The sequence below is a fragment of the Biomphalaria glabrata genome, chromosome 10 (genome assembly GCF_947242115.1).
Source record: "Biomphalaria glabrata chromosome 10, xgBioGlab47.1, whole genome shotgun sequence".
Classification (NCBI taxonomy): Eukaryota; Metazoa; Mollusca; class Gastropoda; family Planorbidae; genus Biomphalaria; species Biomphalaria glabrata.
This window is the reverse complement of record NC_074720.1, coordinates 2,301,762-2,322,351: the sequence shown is the minus strand read 5'-3', so window position 1 is coordinate 2,322,351 and position 20,590 is coordinate 2,301,762. Positions and strand designations below refer to the sequence as shown.

The 20,590-nt window shown below is 37.2% G+C and overlaps 1 protein-coding gene across 6 annotated transcripts in view; it reads left to right on the top strand.

Moving 5' to 3' along the window:
- The window catches only part of LOC106056728 (tumor protein p53-inducible protein 11-like), a 303,798-nt gene that overhangs the window by 212,288 nt on the left and 70,920 nt on the right, over positions 1–20,590 (top strand). For 3 of the 6 annotated variants that reach the window (XM_056043790.1, XM_056043791.1, XM_056043789.1), the window contains exon 2: positions 5,870–6,335. The exons of the other annotated variants lie outside the window; for them this stretch is intronic. In XM_056043790.1, coding sequence (XP_055899765.1) covers positions 6,262–6,335 — 74 coding nt within the window. In that variant the 5' untranslated portion in view covers positions 5,870–6,261. The remainder of the gene's footprint in view (positions 1–5,869; positions 6,336–20,590) is intronic. 6 annotated transcript variants of the gene reach the window in all.

Genomic DNA, 20,590 nt, shown 5'->3' with positions numbered 1-20,590 from the left:
AATCTTGTCCTCTTTGACTGGTTGGATTCAGGTCATGAAGTGCATTTTCTTGCACATTTTCTCACGTTGGTATAGTTATCGGATTTTATAATATTAAAAATATGAGTAAAAAGTGTGGCCATTTTATACACGAAATAAGCTTTTGTAAAATAAATATAAAAACTTTGACACAAGTGTTTAGAAGAATATAAAGTGGCAGCCTCTCTGTAGTGTCCTGAACTGTCATGTAGTCTTACGTAGAAAACAAAGAGAGGCGAATGACTCAGTTAAGGTCATTCTCATTCCTCTGACGACTCCGCCCACTGAAAACTTGCTGCCACTCTTAAGTGACCAACTCGGGTTATTTTTATCCCAACTATGACCTACTTCCACTGTCCCGCACTCCAGGCCTTGCAGCTCCTCGGGAACTAAAATGGAAATCATTTCCTCCCCGGGCACTTTTATCCATCCACAATGAAATATTGTTTTCTTAGTTATTAAGTAATTGTGTTATTAAGGCTTTGACTCGTTAAAGCTGCCAAATAAGACTAAGACTAAGACTTGCTTTATTGATACTTATGGAAATTTGTTGTGATTACAAGGACTCTTTTCTCATATACAGACAACACAACAGAAACATACACATAAACACAACAGACACAACATGAAGAGTTTATTCAGCTACTACACACGGGCATCTTTTCATGTTTCCTGATCATCGAGTGGCGTTGATATAGTCTGACCGAATAAGGAACGAACGAGTTTTTTGTACCGCTCTGATCTTGTCTTGATTGACAGCAGTCATCCACTTCGCGACGACTTGACCTAGTTAGGATGGATAAATAAATAAACATATCGAACGTTTCTTATTGATATAAATAATATTAATTGTGGTTGATTCTAAACATAATAGTAGGACCTATTAATGACGTCGCACATCCAGTTGTGACCTGCATATTTTGCCACATCTCATGCAGACAAAGCCGTTGTCTGCCAAAGGTCCGTTTAAGTTTTATTTCCGTCTTAAGAAAAGTATAAGAGTATTAGACACAAGATTAACTGAAAGACTAAAATGTTATAGCTATGTAAAAATGGATTAAATCATTAATCAGAATGCCCATGATCATTGATGATTCATTTTTTGAAAGAGCTTAAAGAAAAAAAAACTATAATCCATATGTCCAGTGCCAGTACACAGTATCTGTAAAACAGCAAACGTGGCTTATTTTTACGAACATATTCACGTAAGTGTTGGACGGCAATGTGGAATAAAAGTGTCCTGGCCTGATTCTGTATGTACTGTGTCTATAACACAATGACCTTATTCTTAGTCACGTGCCGTCTCCGTGAAAGTGTCCAGCTGTCAGACAGTTGACCACCGCCCTTGTATTCAGTCTGTAAGGCTCCTTGGTACAAATCTTCATATCCGTGGCGTCCATGGAAACTGTCTTTTTTTTAACTGCTGATTTTTTTTTCTTTGTGTCTCAGTAATCAAGGAATCCTACCGCATAGACAATGTGTCTGTATATTGTTTTAAGACTAAGACTAAGACTGCTTTATTGATCCTTACGGAAATTTGTTGTGATTACAAGGACTCTTTTTCTCATATAAAGACAACACAACAGAAAAATACACATAAATACAACAGACAACATAAAGAGTTCATTCAGCGACTACAAACAGGTATCTTGGTGCATTTCATGTTCCCTGATGAATGAGTGGCGGTGATAGAGTCTGACCGAGTGAGGTACGAACGAGTTTTCGTACCGCTCCGTTCTTGTTTTGATAGACAGCAGTCGCCCACTTCGCGACGACCTGACGTAGTTCTGATGGAGCGGGTGGCCGTTGTCTTTCAAGATTTTTTCGATTTTTGTTAGTCACTTTTGTTCAAAAAGTGCCTTTAAATGTGGTAATGTTGTGAGTGTAATTTTTGATGCTTTTTTAATGATGTTTTTTAGACGTCGCAACAGCATTTAGCATTTCAAAATGACCGCAGAGCCAGTGCAATAGAGTCTGTACACTCACTAGTTAGAAGGAGTTCAAGAAATTCACTGTGTCAGAAGAAAGCGATTGTCTTTGTAAAAAATGATAGTTTGTGTGAGGAAATATTTGTGTGAGTGAAAGTTTTTTTGTTTTGTTTTTGGACCCCGGGGGGGGGGGGAGGAATGAATTCTATGATCGACTTTTTAAGGGCGTTGTTGACGGCCATTGACTTGCAGCCCCGAGCTGCTGGTAGACAAGTACACCGCTCGAGCCGTATTATATTTTAAATTATAAAACTTGACATAACTAGAGTAACGTGTTTGTGATTAAAACTTTTATTACATACTAGACAAATTGAACCTGAGATGAAATGAAATGAACTGATATTTAAATAAATGCAGCTCACTATAACATCACGTCTTTACAGTCTGGCTTCCTGGAGTCGTCTGCCGTACTTGACGCAGCTTACGACAGTGACGCTTAGCTTGCATCCTTCTACAACAGGGGTGGGCAACCTTTTTGTATCGCGGGCCGCATTAAAAAAAGTTTGGGAATGGCGGGCCGCATTATATGTATATATGTCTTAGAAAGATATGTATATATATCTTAGAAAGATACGCTCGCTAACTGTGTAGAATGTCTTTTAACTCATATTGACGCTGTATTATAATTAACTTTCTTTCCTTTTTTCCACACTCCGCATTGAACACTTACAACAAGCATTAGCAATGTTTGAAAACAATTTTACGATTTTTTAAATTTGCTGTTGCCTTTTTATATCACAATATCTCCACAAATATACATTTGTACTTAATGTGCAGTATTTTAATTTTTACACTCGTGCATAATGTTCCGGAACAGTGAAACTATCTTACTAGTTGTTACCCCTGTGACTGCTGTCAAATTACAGTCAGTCAACATTGACCAGTGATTATACTTGTTTAGTTTCCACAAAAGAAAAAAATGTTTGCTCACTGAATGAGACAATAATATATGTTCCGGAAGTTAAATGTCGGGACGAGCGAAACCTGCCCTTGTGAAGCATTACCAGAGAATGCTGACCATGTCCTTCAATGGTGCATACTAAATCAAGAGACTCGAACAAGACTCTCCAAAGACTATTCGGAGAGCTGCCTGATCTGGAAACCACTGCGCGGTTCATCTCAGATGTAGAATTACTGATCTGAACCCTCCAACATGTAAAATTAGATCGAAGAAGAAGAAGAACTGATGTATGTGTTAACAAATACTGTGAACAGCAGCAAGGTTTTTTTTAAGTGTGGAAATACAGCTTCTGGCACCCATGAGTTATGTCCTCTGGAGATGAATCAGCTTCTGCGATAAATGGTGAGCTGATGATATTGAAACTGGCTCTGGACGTCTTAAAATTTGCTATTATAAATTGCACAATTAAGGAATCTTAATAAGTGTTGTACTTTTAATTATTTCACTAGAAATAGTTTCACCTTTCAGCAAAAGGAAAATGACAAAAACTATTTTCTTTTGCTTGCCTGTAGAAATGGGAAAGCCTTGTATGAAAAGTTTCAACATGCATTTACATTTCATATGTAAGCAACCTATTGCAATAGATAATATACAAAACACGAAATATGTTTTCCAATCTTCATTAGAAATATTGGTAACAAGGTTACACTCACATGTCCTTCAAGTAACATAACAATTCTTCCTTGAGATTTTATATCTCATTTGCCTTTCCCAAGCTAAGCTAGCGATATTTTGTTCATAATTCCGAACTACCCGTGGGTAATACCCCTATCTTTTATAAGTTTGATTACTATGATTTACCTAAAAACTAAGTGAGCAAATTTTATGCAGCTTTGAGCAAACTTTCCTGTTTAAAGTTTATGGTTGGGATATTTTTTATTAAAAAAAAAAAGTTTCTCAGTCAAAGATCGAGCTCCATCAGTTGTTACACTTGCCATCTTGTTCCAAGCCTACCCAACACTCAGATATTGTGTCTTGAATTGAGTGTATTGATGTATAGCCAATTAACATAATCTTCGTTTACTCAAAACTTTTTATAATGAGACAGTTTCAATAATTTATATAGATATTATTTTTAATATTTGCATTTTTATATGTATATACTGCGGGCACACCTGATTTCTATAGGTGTCGGTGGGCCGCATAAAACACTTCGGCGGGCCGCATGTGGCCCTCGGGCCGAAATTTGCCCACACCTGTTCTACAAGACTAGCATAAAATTTAATGTTCTCGCTCTACAACTAACAATAAATAGTTCCTTTTCACATCACATAGGTAATAAAAACACACACACACACAGACAGAGGGACTAATTGCATGCGCAAGAAAATGTTGATAAAAGATCTACCCAGTTTGCATAGTGTTTCACTTCCGTTGTAAAGAAACATACACACTTATGACCTAAAAAATGTTCAAATGAATGTGTTTGTGTACATGTCTGTGTGTAGATGGAGGTGGATATGGTTTCTGTGGATTGAACTTTAAATGCATCTTCAGTGGTACTGTTTTTCTCCGCATCAATCACGGTTTTATTGACCTGCCTTTGAATTGTTCAAATTGCTTGCTTGATACATTATGTAAAACTTTGTAGCCCAAAAATGAAACGTTTAAAAAAAAAATTTATAAGTAATATTATGAATTTTCTAATGGCCACAATCATATATATATATATTTCAACATTTCTATTATATTTGTAACAGATCTTATTATATGTCTGGACAATGCTTGACCTAAAAGAACTTTTATTTTTCTGCTGCACTTTTTTTTCATTTTAACCTCACGAGGGGAGATAACCTTTCATCCTGGACTCGATTAGCTTAGAAAATAAGCAACAGGTGTTTGATAACTCTGCTGTTCTGGTGCCCTGATTCCTGGCACGACCAAGACCCTCACTTAAGGGAGACTAAAAATAATTCAGGGTTAAAAGAACAATTCATGAGAATGTATAGTCTCACTTACAGATTAGTGCCCACTCGCTTTGTCAATACAGCTTGTCTCTTGATATTTCTTTATGGTCCCAAGTAACACTGTACTACAGATTCTTTGCTCTCTGGAGAAAAATGCATATTGGTCAGTCTTTTTGAGAACTAATCGATTCCGTTACGAACAAAAAAAAATGTAGGGTATTAGGCAATTTATATCTAAATAAAAAACATTTTAATATACTTGAGGCATATTGAAACCTTAAATACTGAAACCTTATATACTGAAACCTTAAATACTGAGACCTTAAATACTGAAACCTTAAATACTGAAACCTTAAATACTGAAACCTTAAATACTGAAACCTTAAATACTGAAACCTTAAATACTGAAACCTTAAAAACATGTAATTTTATTTTAGATGTTTCTTTAACCCAAACCTCATATAGACAGCAGGGAAATGCGAGCGAATTTGAACTCGGGACCATTGAGTCGACAACCAGAATCGCATACCACACGACCAGGCGGACATCATTCTTTATTCCAGCACTGAATTTTTCATTCACTCCACTAGATACAGTGGCGTAGCTAGGGTGGGGGGAGGGAGGGGGAGAATTTGAAAATCCACCGGGCCCCCACTTGAGGGTTCACCCAAATCTGTGTTTTTTTTACATCAAATACTAAATATTATGGAAAATGTTGGGGCCCCCAGAGAGTCCCCCCGGGCCCGCAAATGATGGCGAACTCCTAGCTACGCCACTGTCTAGATATAGAGGCTGTTGAAGTCTAGTTAAGTCTAGTCTGGTACGTTCATGGGCGTAGCCAGATAGCATAATTAATAAACTATGTCCATTGTCTTTGTTCAATTTGAAAACACAATGTCACGTTAACCGCCTGGAGCTGTCATCCAATCAGCCAATCACATCTTGTCGTATCGAGCATTTCATTAAAAACATTTTTTTTTTCCTTAATCAAAAAGCAACAAGGATGTGCATTGCTTAAAAAAAATCAGACCTCCGTCACGTGATGACCCGAATGAACTCTGCGTGCTGTGACCTGCGCGACTAACCGGAAACAGAACTCGGTACTATTGTTGACAGTTCCTCACCTCATTAGTCTGGCTCAATTATCCCAGTGTCATAGTTTTGTCATTCTGTTTCTCAGCGCGGGATTTCAAGCTTTTTCTCGTGTGTTGATTTGTGGATGTGCGCCCCCCCCCCCTCCCTCCACGTTGAAATCAAGCTACACACTTTAGCTTTTTGACGAGAAAGTGAACTCTGAATTAATTTCTTCCTCGCTCGTGTGTGAGTGTTCTGTCTGATTCCAAAAAGGATTATCGTTGTTTGGGACAAGTGGATTATCTGTTCAGACATGGCTGAAGGAGGATTACTAAATGATGTTTCAACGATGTACAAGCAGACGATGCCGGTCAAGGACGAGAGACCGTAAGTTTGTAACCAGTAAAAAAAATAATTGTTACAATTTTGTTGACTATCACACATATCTCTATACACTTTCTTTGTGTGTAATGTTCCTGATGTGAAATGTACATATTATTTTTACTTTTCTTTGTTATTGTCCGTCATAAGTGTGTGTTGTTGTTTTTTTTTCCCCATAGAAATCTGGATATGCTTTATAAAGCGATAGGTCAAAGGGCGAGCCCACTTATGTCTTAAGAGTTCTCTTTCCTGATTGCATGCAAAGTGTGTAACTTGGGTCAGTGTATAAATAACAATCCCCCTCCCCTATTTTTTTTGTATTACAGTAATCACACACTCACACAGACACGCGCACGAGTGATCACGTGACACTGTGATTTAATCTTTAACTTTTTTTTTTATTACATGGCCATCATTTTTATTTATTAATGGGAAATCCTGATATTCGGAACTTAATTTCAACGTTTTAATCACAGACCTGTATATATATTACAACTAGACTTTAAAACGGAAACAGAATCTTATCCGATAAGTATCAGATCACAGACCTATATATATATATAAATGATAATACATGCAACTCTTTTTCAAGCTGTAATGGAGGTCGCTGCGAATCTACTAAAATCGATCTTTTTAGAATAGTTATGATCTTTAGTTTTCAGAGTCTAGAAATAATGCTGTACCATTTTGTGGATTTTGAAAAGAATGGGATATTATTAATATTAATCACAGATGTATATAAATACGCAAATCTATGAAATAAATCAATTTCCTGTTAGTTTACATTGTGATAATACTTCAGAACTCCAGATTAAAATAATTCAAGTCTGTTGATTTTAATCACCTTATGATTTTGAATTGCTTATTCAAACAGACTCATTACCTAGATCTTTCTAGATTATGTATCTAAAAATTGCAAAAAAAAAATAATTGAGAAGAGACTGCTCTTGTTTTCGATATTCAGTTACTCGGACTACTTGATCTAAGCATTAAATTATAGTTTACATAGGTTAGGGTTGAAAAAAAAAACTTTACTTCATATAACTACTTTACAAATCAATGCCTTGTTTCAGCTTTTTTGAAGTTTTTCACGACATTTTTGTGCAGTGTCCAATCTTGGAATAATATATAGTGGTCTGTGGTTTTAATAAGAATTGGGTCATTAGACTCTTTTCTAAACTTTGAGTTTAATCTATTTTATGTCTGTCATATTTCCAGTATTTCTGCAGCAAATGTTCACTTTCCTTTCTTCTCTCTCTGTCTCTCTCTCCCCATTGTGGGAAGCGTGGTCGAGAGGCCAAGTGCGCTTGACCAACTCCTAGATAACCCCTCCCTCCCCCCCCCCAACTGGTCCACTAATGAGATTGGACCAAAAGCACTCTGATCTATAAGCATGAAAGTAGCTCGCTATATAAAAGTTATAATAATTCTCTCAATCTCTCCTCTCTCCTTCTTTTTTTTTTCTCTTCCTTTCTCTCTCTCTGTCTCTGATTCTTTTCTTTCTATCTCCTTTCTTTCTATCTCTTTTCTTTCTCCCATTTCTCTTTCCCTCAACTCTATCAGTCTTATTCTTTCCCTCTTTTTTCTCTCTCAGCTCTTCTCTTTTTCTCTTTACCTCTCTTCTCTCCTCCCCTTCTCTTCTGTTTTTTTCTCCCTCTCTCACTCTTTCTTATTTTTCTAAGATTATATTTAGTCTCTTTCTACCTTTACTCTCTCTTTCTGTACCCCAACTCTCCTCATTTCTCGCTCTCTCTCCCTCTTTGTGATTATACTCCCATTATATCTCCCTATCTCTCCTTCTCTTCCTCTTTGTTTCCCCTTCTGTCTTTCGTTCTCTTCTTCTTTAATATACCGCCTTTCTCCCACCTCTATACCAATACCTCACATTCTCTTCTTATCTCTCTGTTTCTTATTCCATCACCCTCCATCTCTTTCTTCCCTTTCCTCTACCCCAGGGGTTCTCAAACTATGGGTCGCGACCCCTTTGGGGGTCGATTGACGATTTTCCAGGGGTCGTCTAAGACCATCGAAACTATGGGTTGCTATTGTCTTCTAGTGCTATATCTGTGTGTCGGGGATGGGGGGGGGGGTCGCCGCAGAGTGGGGGATTGTAAAAAGGGGTCGCCGAACATAAAAGATTGAGAACCGCTGCTTTACCCTCTCCCTCTTTCTATCCATTTTCTTCCTCTCCCAAGACTTAAGCAACCAGATCGTCTATCCCGACATACCTTTCTTATACTACTTCTTCACTTCCGATTTATTTCTTGATAAGTCACATACAAAAAAAAAAAGGATTGTGGGAAAAAAACGATGTTTCAATATTTTATTTCCGGGTTAAAAAAAAAAATAAAATTCAATTTCACAGTCGCGGATCTGAAGGCTATGTAGGCCAGTGATGTTTCTTCTCAGATGAATGGCGATTTCGTGTGTGAATCGGAATGTTGGAGGGCGGAGAGAGCGTAAGAAGCAATGAGGTTCTTAAGTGTCATTGAGACTAGGAGAAAACATTGGGGAAATAAAAAATATAGTTCTGGATGACGTCATCAATGAATGTGCTGGAAAAAAAAACAAAATAACTTCAGATCTTACAATGACGTCATCGACGAGTGGGTTAAACGTTATAAAAAATGCACATTATTTGACCTAATTTGCTTAAAAAATACGTAGACAGATACACACTCAAGCAAGAGCCCTTTTTTTATAGTCATTTTTCGAGCATCTTGGGATATGAGGCCCCGGTAACAGGGATGTAGTCCTTTGCCTTTACGTCGGCTTGGATCTTTCCAGAAGTTTTGTTCAGACAGGCAGACGGAGGCAAGCAAAGGTCTAGAAGGTCTAGAGTTCCAAGCGCCTTAAGACTCAACTCTTAAGACAATTAGAAAGGGGAAAAAAAAATCCTTCTTGTATAATATTGAAAGGTCAGAGGACACATATAAAAAATTATTCATATCCGAAATCCGAGAAAAAAAAATTAATTTGTATGTATTTATCTACATATATATCAGATTTTGGAAGAATTGTGGGATTCTTAAACAATTTCGTTTTGTTTAGTCTGACAAAGACGTGCTAGTATTGTACTATTAAGCTATGAATGTAAACATAGAGTTGAAGCTAGGTGCTGAAACAAATGTGATACATACATATATTAAACATAAATGAATAACAGCACCAGGGACCAAGTTTTTAAGAGAGAAAGTAGTGAATTAAAATGCTACGAAAATAAGGGACTGCGCCGACCGAGTATAGTATTGTATTAGTAAAAGCATATTCATTTTTTAGCGTATACATAAGTCTAGTAATAAGACAACTGTAATCCCTTCTGTCAATTGTAGTCAACCTGAAATTCCATTAGATTGGACCAAAAACAAATAATGTTATCAAGTCTTTTATATAGATACATGTACCAATATTTTTTAACCTGCTTTGTTATTCTCTATTTATTACTATGCAATGTTATAGAAACCAAGTATTTAACATCAAAATAGCACTCTTAGCATGTCCGACTGCCAATTTTTTTTTTAATGCATGAAATTATATTTAAACCATCTAAGAACATGTAACCCTCTTATCAGAAGATATTGGACTAAATATAACGCTTGTCTCTTGGTCTGAAACTTTGTATAAATATTTCTTTTAAAAAGTTAATCTTGTGATTATAAGAAGAATGAGTCACGGCTTGCATGTAATCCATGTTTGATCAGTGTTTAAAGATCGTATACACATCTACGCACCTAGTAAGCAGGAACTCCAGACGCAGACTTCCTCTGCACTCTATGGCACAACGACCGAACGCGTTGACCCCCATCACCCAGACATTGGTTCATGATACTGACATTCTGGAGAGAAACTTGTCAGAACGAATCCATCAACAAAAAAAATAAAAAATTTTAAACTATGATGAACGAAACTATTTAATTACATTTTATTTTGTTTAAATCGGAAATACGAAATGACCGATTTTTTGTTGTTTTTTCAAAATCCTGTCTTTTCATGATTTATAACGCAGGCTTTGCAATCTTTACTTTCGCATAGACTTTTTTTTATATAGCGACCACCGTAGTAGTCAATAAGGCATTTCCCTCTTGCAGTCCGTCTGTCTTCCTGTTCGTCTCTGTCTCGTTTAGATTTAAAAAAACTGACTTCCTGCCCGTAGAGTGGACTAGGTGCACCGACTATTCTTGATCGTCCAACGCGAAACCTTTTTATATGTCCGAAAAAGTACAAAATGTCTCTTAACATTCATAAAAATATTTAGGGCAGGGCCGGCCTTATGTAATTTGAGGCCTTAGGCAAAGTGAATTTGATGGCCCAAAACGAAATACTAAAATCAAATTAAATAAAAATATAATAAAATAAAAATCATTTAGCGTAATTTCCGTTGCGTTTAACTGTTTACCTGTTTTGTAACAAAAACTTTTCGTGATAAAATGGCAGCAACGTCTCTACTCAACCATTCTGATATGAACAAAATATCTTATTCGATAGATACAAGTGCCAGACTGTCTAGGCATTCTAGCGTCATAGCACAAGCTTGTACTTTGGCATATTTGAAAAATCATAAGTCATTTCCTCTCGGAGACCAGCATTGTGTGTTCAGTACGGAATGATGGAATAATATTTCCAAATTTAAACATTATTTAGGATTTCTTTTTCAAGCGGCATCACCGATGAGATAACTTACCTCATTTGAAATTATTTAGTCCAATAAATGATCATTAGTTTATGCGTTTTCTGTATTTCGTAAATAATGTTGTAGGCATGACTATACTCTCCTAGCTATTCAACCAATCTAAAGAACCCTTTTTGGTTGATGGATTAAGATATTAGGTATAGGCTACTAGACATAGAGCTAGGCTAACAGACATAGAGCTAGGCTAAGAGACATAGATAGAGCTAGGCTACTAAACAAAGAGTTGAGCTACTAGACAGAGCCATAGAGCTCTGCTTTGTTTGAGAATATACTTTTAAATTTTGCAATTTTTTTTCTCTACAATAATATTTTTTTCAGTCCCACGGGTTTTTAAATGGTTTATACGTTTATGCATAAAATATTCATAATCAAATTTAAAAGCCAAAGAGCAAGCTTTTGTAAGATCGCAAGTCGCCGTTAAACATATACTTTTTAAAATGCTTGTTTTTTTTAATCATGAGAATGCACGGGACTGCATGGGAAGCCTGGCACGGTTCAAACCGTGGATAATCATGACGATAGTTTGGATTGCAAACCTCGTGACCAGGACGCCATCCAATCAACACAATTTGTCTCATTGTGACCAATGAATTACAAATAATCAGCTTTTTGAGTTATGTAAGAAAATAAAAAAACATTTAAATTATGGTTATATTTGGAGGCGCGTCGGCTGAGCGGTAAAGCACTTGGCTTCTGAACCGGGGTCCCGGGTTCGAACCTTGGTGAAGACTGGGATTTTTATTTCGGGATCCTTGGGCGCCTCTGAGTCCACCCAGCTCTAATGGGTACCTGACATTAGTTGGGGAAAAGTAAAGGCGGTTGGTCGTTGTGCTGGCCACGTGACACCCTCGTTAACCGTAGGCCACAGAATCAGATGACCTTTACATCATCTGCCCTATAGACCACGAGGTCTGGAAGGGGAACTTTACTTTTTTTTTATGGTTATATTTGAATAATTGACAAAGGTTTTATTTCTTTGTATAGCGACTTTAAAAAAACAAAACAAGACCCCAGAACTACACTAGTAGATTCACCCAGATTAACGGTACATACATTAACTGTCCCTGTATAGACTCCATACACACATCGGCAACGGCTATTTCAAAAGACACCATCACGCAAGCCCAGAGCCTGTGTCCAATAAATCATGGCTAATCCAAGTTTTTTTTCCCTAGAACATCCGGCACAGCGAGGGACCATAAAAATAAGCAGGATTTATGGCTAAATCTTGTTTATCTCTGCGATTTGTTCCGAATACTTGATGACGATACTCTCCGTGCGGTGCTTGTTTTTTAAGATCTTTTCCCGAGATTAATTGCGTTATTGTGCAGACATTTTTAGCCCTTTCACTCCAGTTAGTCAATGGTAATTGCTTGAGCGCTAAACACGTCACGTAATAGCTGGCCATGGGCTAGATCTAGATAGCATGGCACAGTGATGCAGTGCTGATCGGTTTCATGAAATTATTCATAGTAATTGAAAGCTAGATATTGACTCAAACTTTTGGTATACAAGTTTCGGAAAAAAAAAAACATGGATATTACACTTACATTATAAATTATACCACATATATCGCCAGGTTTTGGTTCGCTGGTCTACAAAATTTTGAAAGTGATAATAATTTATTTTTTAACCTATATGATTATTTTGTGCAGATTTTTAGCACTGCTGCATCAATTCTCCGAAGCTCCTTGGTTTATAGCACAAAATAATTTCAGTCGTTACAGGATATTCCACTTTCACTCTAATGACTTCAAAATTATTTAAAACCAAACTGGCAACTAATTAGTGGTAATAAAAGAGAGCTCTGTTTCTTTTAATTAGCTTGCAACTTTAAAGTTCAATTTAGAGACCTTGACATTGTTTAGTTAATAGTGAAAAATCTCCGATAGATGGCAGGATATAGATTTAAATGCTACTTATATTAGCGCCTTAGCTAAAAACTCTTCAGAGATTAAAAAAAGGGGGGTGGGGGGAGCGACATACTTCTGGGTTCTATAGTGTGATGACCTCGAGCACAGCTTGTGTCCACTGGGTCACCTGGCTCTCTACTAAGGAGACAAGGGGGGATAAGCACCTAGTGGGCAGTGTGTAGTTGACCATATTGTATTGTAAAAATGTTTGTAAAATGTTTTACATGTTTCGGATGTTCCTTCAGAGTTGAAGATAATTTACTTCCTAGTCCAAACCTCCCGCAGGATGACGGGGGATGGGGGCGGGCAGGGTTTGAACCCTGGACCATCAATAAATCTGAACGACAGTCCAGCACGCAAACCGCACGACCAGGCAGCCATATTGTCAGTATTGGGATATGGTCTTGCGCCTACGTCGTATTCATGTTAGCAATCAATGGCATCGATTTGGCTGATCTATTCTTTTATTGTCTTGTCATTACTCTTTATTTCACCCTCACCTTCTCTCTTTCTCTGTCTCTCTATTTCTCTCTTTTTTCTCTTTCCTCTCTCCTCTTTCTCTCTCTCTCTTTCTCGCTCTCAACTTTCATTTCATTTTTTTGGTCTTTTTTTTTTTTTAATTCCCTTATCTTCTTTTTTTCATATTGTTCTCTCTTTCTCTCTTTTTTCTTTCTCTTTTGCTGTCGCACGTTTTTTTCTCCTCTTCTCTCTTATATTACAACTTTTTCTCTCTTTCCTCATTCTACTTTTTAAGTTGTTCTTCTCTCTTATTTCCTTCCCTCTCACTCTTGTCTTCAGTTGCTCTCTCTTATTCTTCCTTTCTCTTTCTGTTATTTTCTGATTTTTGTTCCCTCATACTGTCTCGCTTTGTTTACTGTAATAATTAAGAATGGATTGTTTTAAAATTTATATACAAACGAGGTTTCAATGTCGCTAATGTTAAGGCGTGTCTTCGAGGCGAAGATTCATGAGGCGTGCAGTATTTCGCGTGGCTACACAGTCCCAGATGCGCCCTACATTTTTTCGCCACATCCAGCGCAGACATAGCCGTTGTCCACTGGTGGTTTATTTAGGTTCTCTTTCCCGCCGTTGTACGTCTGTCCTGGGCAATGGATTTTCTGTTCGTCTCAAATGTATAGCCGCGGCCTCTGTAAGAAATGTCCAGCTGCCTCGTTCTGAAGTATGTTGCTAATATTCTGGAGTGACTTATCCAGTTGTTCTTAGGTTTCTGTTCTGTCTTTTTGTGTGTCATTCTATTGTTTTTTTTTTTAGGTTCAAGATGTTCATAAATTTGATAAATCAGTTTGTTTTTGTTTATTTTGTTTTGTAAAAAAAAATAATTTAAAGTATCAATAGAAGTGATACAAATGACATATAAAATGTTGTTTATAATCTCTAGCTTTCCATCGTTATTGGTATAACCTAGAGTGATTTTAAAGTAGTAACGTTATCAAACTTAAGAGATGATTTCATGATTATATTTTGGTTTTTAGAGATTTGCATCTATGACCGAAACATTGACAGTAGCTAGTTTTTTTTTTTTTTTTTGTTTTTGTAGTAACCGGTGTATAGAAATAAGTAACTCTAAGAGAAAACTATGTTTTTAAAATGATTTTTTTTCCCATTTGTAGCCACTTTTTAAACTTTCTCTTATATTATATATCACAGACTTGACTTTAAAAAAGAAGATAATTACGTCCTACGTATTTCTTGTGTCAATCTAGTCATATATGTAAAACAGTAGCTTAAACTCTGCTATGTTATAACTTTTCCTGGCTGCTTCAGGCAAATTATTCCACTCTGTAATGTCACTAGGGAAGAAGGAGCACTTGTATGAATTTGTCCTAGCGTATGGAATGAGAAATGCGCCTCTATCTTTGTGTCTTTCTGAGTATTGCATTAGGTTTTTTGTTTTTCTACTGACTTCGTTGTGTTTTACTGGCCTCATCAGCTGCAGGTAATAAGCGAGTTTGTTTTTATTAGACAGGGCCGTCATTTCCAAGCTGTTCATATCGAAAGCTAAAGACCTCCCACAAGATGTTATTATTAAACTATTACACACGTGACATGGACTTTTTCCCCCCCTGATTTCCCTGTCCTGGTTTATGGACGTAATTACACGCATTCTTTTATTTTAACCGGATTTTTTTTTTTATCAGCACGATCGATCCCTAGAACTTTCACTAGGCCCTAAGTAGTCCCTGAAACAAAGTTCTGTTTCGTTTCTTTGACATGTTTCGGGTGATACTTAAAAATTCAGAATTAAAAATTACTACGCCCTCGTTAAAACCTCCCACAGGACGGCGGATAATAGCTGCGAGCATGGGTTGAACCAGGGACGATCGGAACGACAGTTCACACTAATAGCCAGCTATTCAAAGATAAGGTTTACTAACAGTAGATTGGTGCGTTTCTTTGATATGTAATTCATTTTTAAAAGCGCTGAATTAATTGTAGCCAAAAACAAAAAAAATAACTGTTTAACTTTTTAGAGCCTTTCAATAAGTATAAACGCAACTTTACAATATAAACAATATTAACTGCATTATGAAAGTTTTTGTTTTTTTCAAAGTCAAATTGTCACGAAAATATTGGAGCGCTCGCACTATTTAAAGGCAGCTAAAGAAATCGATAGTAAGACCTTGACACATAGATCTTCCTCAGACAGTATTAAAAAGATGTTCTAGAATGGGAACACAAAACGCCAATGAATCTTTTTATTCCCTCATTTGGCAAAGATGCCCCAAAACAGAATTCGCAACATTAAAAACGGTAAGGGCTGCGACATACCTTGCTGTTTTAGCCTTCAATAATGGACCTGTTGGCATCAGATCAGTTTTTGACATATTAGGCATTCCCTGGACACTAAAGAACATTTCTTCTAGTGAGAAAAAGCAAAATGTCAAACTACAGCTTGTTAGAAAAAGAAAATCAATCGCATTAGTGTCCAGGAGAAAAAACTTGAAAAAACGAAGAATTGAGCATGAGCACCGGGCAGAGGTTCTAGAAGGTCCAACCTATCAATCAGGCCATTTTAATGAATAGTTTTTTTGTTTTTTTTATTATCTATTATGTTGTTTTATGTTAATATTCCCTTTTTTTTCATTTTTATGGTTACAATAAATATTTTATATCATTTTAAAAACTTTAAATTCGTTTTTCTCAAAATGTATTTTTAGGTGCATGTTGTCCACAAGAATCTCAAAATCTTTAGTTCTGTATAAGTTAGACTAATAATTTTTCACATGTAGTTTATTGATAGTATATCAATATCAGTATACCATTTCCATAGCAACCCAAAAGGCTACACTCATAAAATGTGTATGGTTACTCATGTCTCTATATGTTCTATCAAGTCATGCATAAAGCTTTTCTATTTATCTGTAAATTACAAAAATTGAAATTTCATTGTGCATCCCCCTTAAACAAAGACTTGAACGAAAAATTTTATCCCCCCCCCCCTTTGCAGAAAAATGTTTCTTTTTTGTTTGTAAAATGTTTCACATGTTTCGGATGTTCTTTCAGAATTGAAGATAGTTTACTTCCTAGTCCAAACCTCCCGCAGGGCGACGCTGGATGGGAGTGGGCAGGGTTTGAACCCGGGACCATCGATAAATCCAAACGACAGTCCAGCGCGCAAACCGCACGACCAGGCAGCTAAAAATGTGGTAGTATATTTGATTGAAAGCTAGACGCCTTGAAAGTAGCACGCCTATTTATAAGCTATCACGACATGACCAACGCATACATTTTCGATTCATAGCCGGGTACAACAGAACGAGATAACATTTGTTCCGGAAGCTAAAAGTCGGGACTAGCGAAACCTGCCCTTGTGAAGCATCACCGGAGAATGCCGACCATGTCCTTCAAAGCTGCACACTTTATCAAAAGTCCCGAACAAGACTTTGGCTCCAAAACCCTCCTATAGAAGAAAAAAACATACGAACTGCCTGATCTGGAAACCACAGCGCGGTTCATATATAGGATTACTGATCTAAACCCTCTGACATATAAAATGAGAACGAAGAAGAAAGCTGGGTCACTATAATCACCTAAAATGTAGCAAAGTAGGAAATGATGAATCATTTCGTAATTTGCCTAAAAACTCCCAGTATTCTATAGAATGCCTGCATTTCGCTCTTTGCCGGTAACATGTACACCATGAGCTATCCATGACCCTTCCTTCACGCTAGCTCTCCATGTGGATCTATCCAGTGCTTCTCCATCTCCCAGCAGCATATCAGAAAAGAAAGTCTGAAAAACGCAAAGACATAGAGTGAAAAAGTGACACTGAAAACGTTCTCAGCAGTACACGGAATAATTCTAAGAATTAAAACGAATTTCAAGCTTTCCAAATACATTTTCCCTTAAGACTTACTCCTCACTTCTGAAGCCGTCACCAGACTCTCCCATCACACCATACTTTATTATTGCACATTACACAGCCACGTTGATGATGAAGATGGAACATTCACAAACTTGTTCGAGTCTCTATATTTGTGTCTTCGACTGCAACAAATCTTTGGAGCAGGTGTTCTCAGTTTTTGGCTCTTCTAATCACATAGCTTCCAGCAATCTGGAAAGAAATCGATATGTTTGAACAAAAAAACTGTTTATACAGGATCTACATGAACGTGATTACCTCCCTCTTTGTCCGTGTGTGGTGGTAGCGTAGGAATGTTCATGTTAAGTGTTGCAATTCGCTGGAGGGTATGACAGAGAAAATGAGACAGATGGTGAGAATGAGACTGCGAATCGCGGTGCTTGAATGTTTAATAATTAGCTTAATTTGCATATTTTTTACATTTGTATCTGTTTAAATTGGCTACCCCCTGTAGCGTATTTGTTAAGTGGCTACAAAAAAATTAATGTAATTGAAATAGATAGAATGTTCAGTCTAACTGTATCGATGTAAATTTTCGATTGCGAAAATCGCTCGAGAAAGCGAAGATTACTTCCTGGCCTCCTGAAAGTCATGGCATTCAGAAGACGCGGATGCAAGGCGCGTTTGGGAGACATTCTTACATTAACAAAGTATAATTTTGTAAATAATAAACAGCATAGTTTTGTAAATAATAAACAGTATTCGTGATTACTGTGGCTTGGAAATCTTTGCTAATGAAAAACATTTTGTAACTTCAATCGCGTTACAATTTACTTTTTTTTTTTCTGAATAGAGTACCTGAATATTGACGAGACAAACACACAGGAAACACACACACACACACACACACACACCTTTTCCAAATAAGAGAACAGCAATAACTACCACAAATATAAATTAATAAAATGATTCACTACAATTAACATCTATTTATCTGTCTATCTATCTATTTATCTATCTGTCTGTCTATCTATATATCTGTCTTTCTATCTATCTATCTGTCTATCTAGTATCTATCTATCTATCTATCTATCTGTCTGTCTGTCAGTCTGTCTTTTTATTTATATTGTTGTAACCTTATTGGCGACGTGATAGGGTTAACTGTGTGTGATCAGCTGACTGATGTGACACAGGCCAGAAAGACAGTTTAGTGTGCTATGTCGAAGGGCAAGGGACAGTACTGGTATGAACGTTGCACGTGAATATAACCCGTGTTATGGTCATCATAAGCCTGCGTGGACCAGAGACACAGTGTGTAAGAAAAGTGCAGTTCAAGACAGAACAGCGAGGAGACCGGGACTGTTTGTTGGCCATGAAGTCGGTCCTGGTGCAGTCCTGAAGTGAATGATCGAGTCCAGGAAAAGATAGAGACAGTAGATTCAAACATTTTTATAAACCATGCAATGTCTATAGATTCTATTTGTGAAGCTTCCCTGACTTGCTATAGGTCTTGCTATAGGTCTTCCCTCTCTGTGTTGGTCTCATTCAGTCGTAGAACGACCTTGGTTCCTCTTTGTGAGCGCCTCTTTCTGTATGAGATATGTTTGTCCTCCATCACGTCGCCCTGACCAAGCCAGCCACATCTACTTCATTACTTCAAGCTACTTAACTAAAATTTCTATTTGAAGCACCATTTTATATTTCGGCTCTACATATTAACTACGGATATCTCCCATGAATCGCATTTGACCCCCTAGAAATCACTCACTGATAAATATTTGTATTTTTTATAAATCTTCCAAATACCAATCTTCCAATTGCACAAATTTGAGTGGAAATTTGACAAGGCTATATCGATTTTCAATAGAAATTTAACAGCTTATAAATAACTTCCTAATTGGCCACATAGTAAAAATTCTTATTCGGCAGTTATGATTTTTCAAAATCTAATCATCTTAAAATTAATTCTGGCTTAAATTACCGCACTGACTCCATTTTTTTTTTTGTTCAGTCAAGAATTGAACAAACAGAGGTACATGAACATTTTGTACATCGTTTTATGGAGACTTGGGAGTTCCAGCCCAGAAGGTATTCCAGACCCACCAATAGTGACCGAAGTAAAAAAAGAACAGACTACGTTGGGCAGCTCACCTTGAAAGAATGTCAGATAACAGAGGAGCGAAAATCGTATGCAGGCGACCCAAAGGCAGACCCCGAATGCGATGGATTGATGATATGGAAGCAGATCTGCAACAGCTTGGGGTTAGGGCGTGGAGACGAAAGGCCCAGGAGAGATTTGAATGGAAGGATGTTTTGAAGCAGGCCAGATCCCTCCATGGGCTGTAGCGCCACTTGGATGGATGGGAGTATCAGCCAGATGCCTTTGTAAAATCATGAACTGGGACTGTTTATTGAAGAACTTGATTACGGTTAGGAGATTAGAGACAGGATTATTACAGCGATTGGACCCACGATGACCTGCTAACTAAACCATTATGGCCATCTTACAAGCTCATCATGGCTCACTAAGACCTTCCTTCAGGGAAAAGAACAGGCAGAGAAAGTGATGGGGGAGACAATATAAAAGATGGACGGGCCTCCCATTGACAAAGTTTCTATCCAAGACAAAAAAAAAAAAAAAAGGGAAATGGAGAAAGACCGTCGACAAATCTTGTGTGGTGCCTCAACGGTCCAACAGACTATGAGCTAGGTGAAGGTGGTTGGGTAAAGCTCACAGGTAGAATGAAGCAATGGAAGAAACAAATTGAAGAAGAAATGAACAGCCAATCAGCAGTTTCATAATTTTCTTTCCTCATACATTTGTTCTATGGTTCAATTAATGTGTAATCAATTATCCCGCCTGGGTCTGAGACGAAGAGATGCTCCAGCCACAACAAAACTGATCAAATGACGTGTTCATATGTTTGTTCATATGTTTGTTCATATGTTTTCTCCTTCGTTCCACTAAAAACAGATGAAATGAACCGTGAGATTGACTATGAACATCTGTTTCCATCATTGTATCACCGCTGAACATGGCCCGTGTTGTGTCTGTGTGTGTCTGTGTGTACGTAGTCAAAGGATAGTGCAACAAGGTGGGGGAGAGAAGCGTCTATGACGCAAATGTTACGTTAGAAAAAAAGAGGTGGGGGAGGGTATTCGTTCTATGAAGATTTCACTCCAGACATTGTCTTTACAGATATTTTGTCGTTTTTTTTTTTCACCTGCTGGTGTCAGATTCCGACGAGTGGAGATCTCTTAACCTTCTTCTGCTTCGCGGTATTAGTTTAGATACCAAAAAATTAGATTCACTTTCACCACAAAAAAAACACAA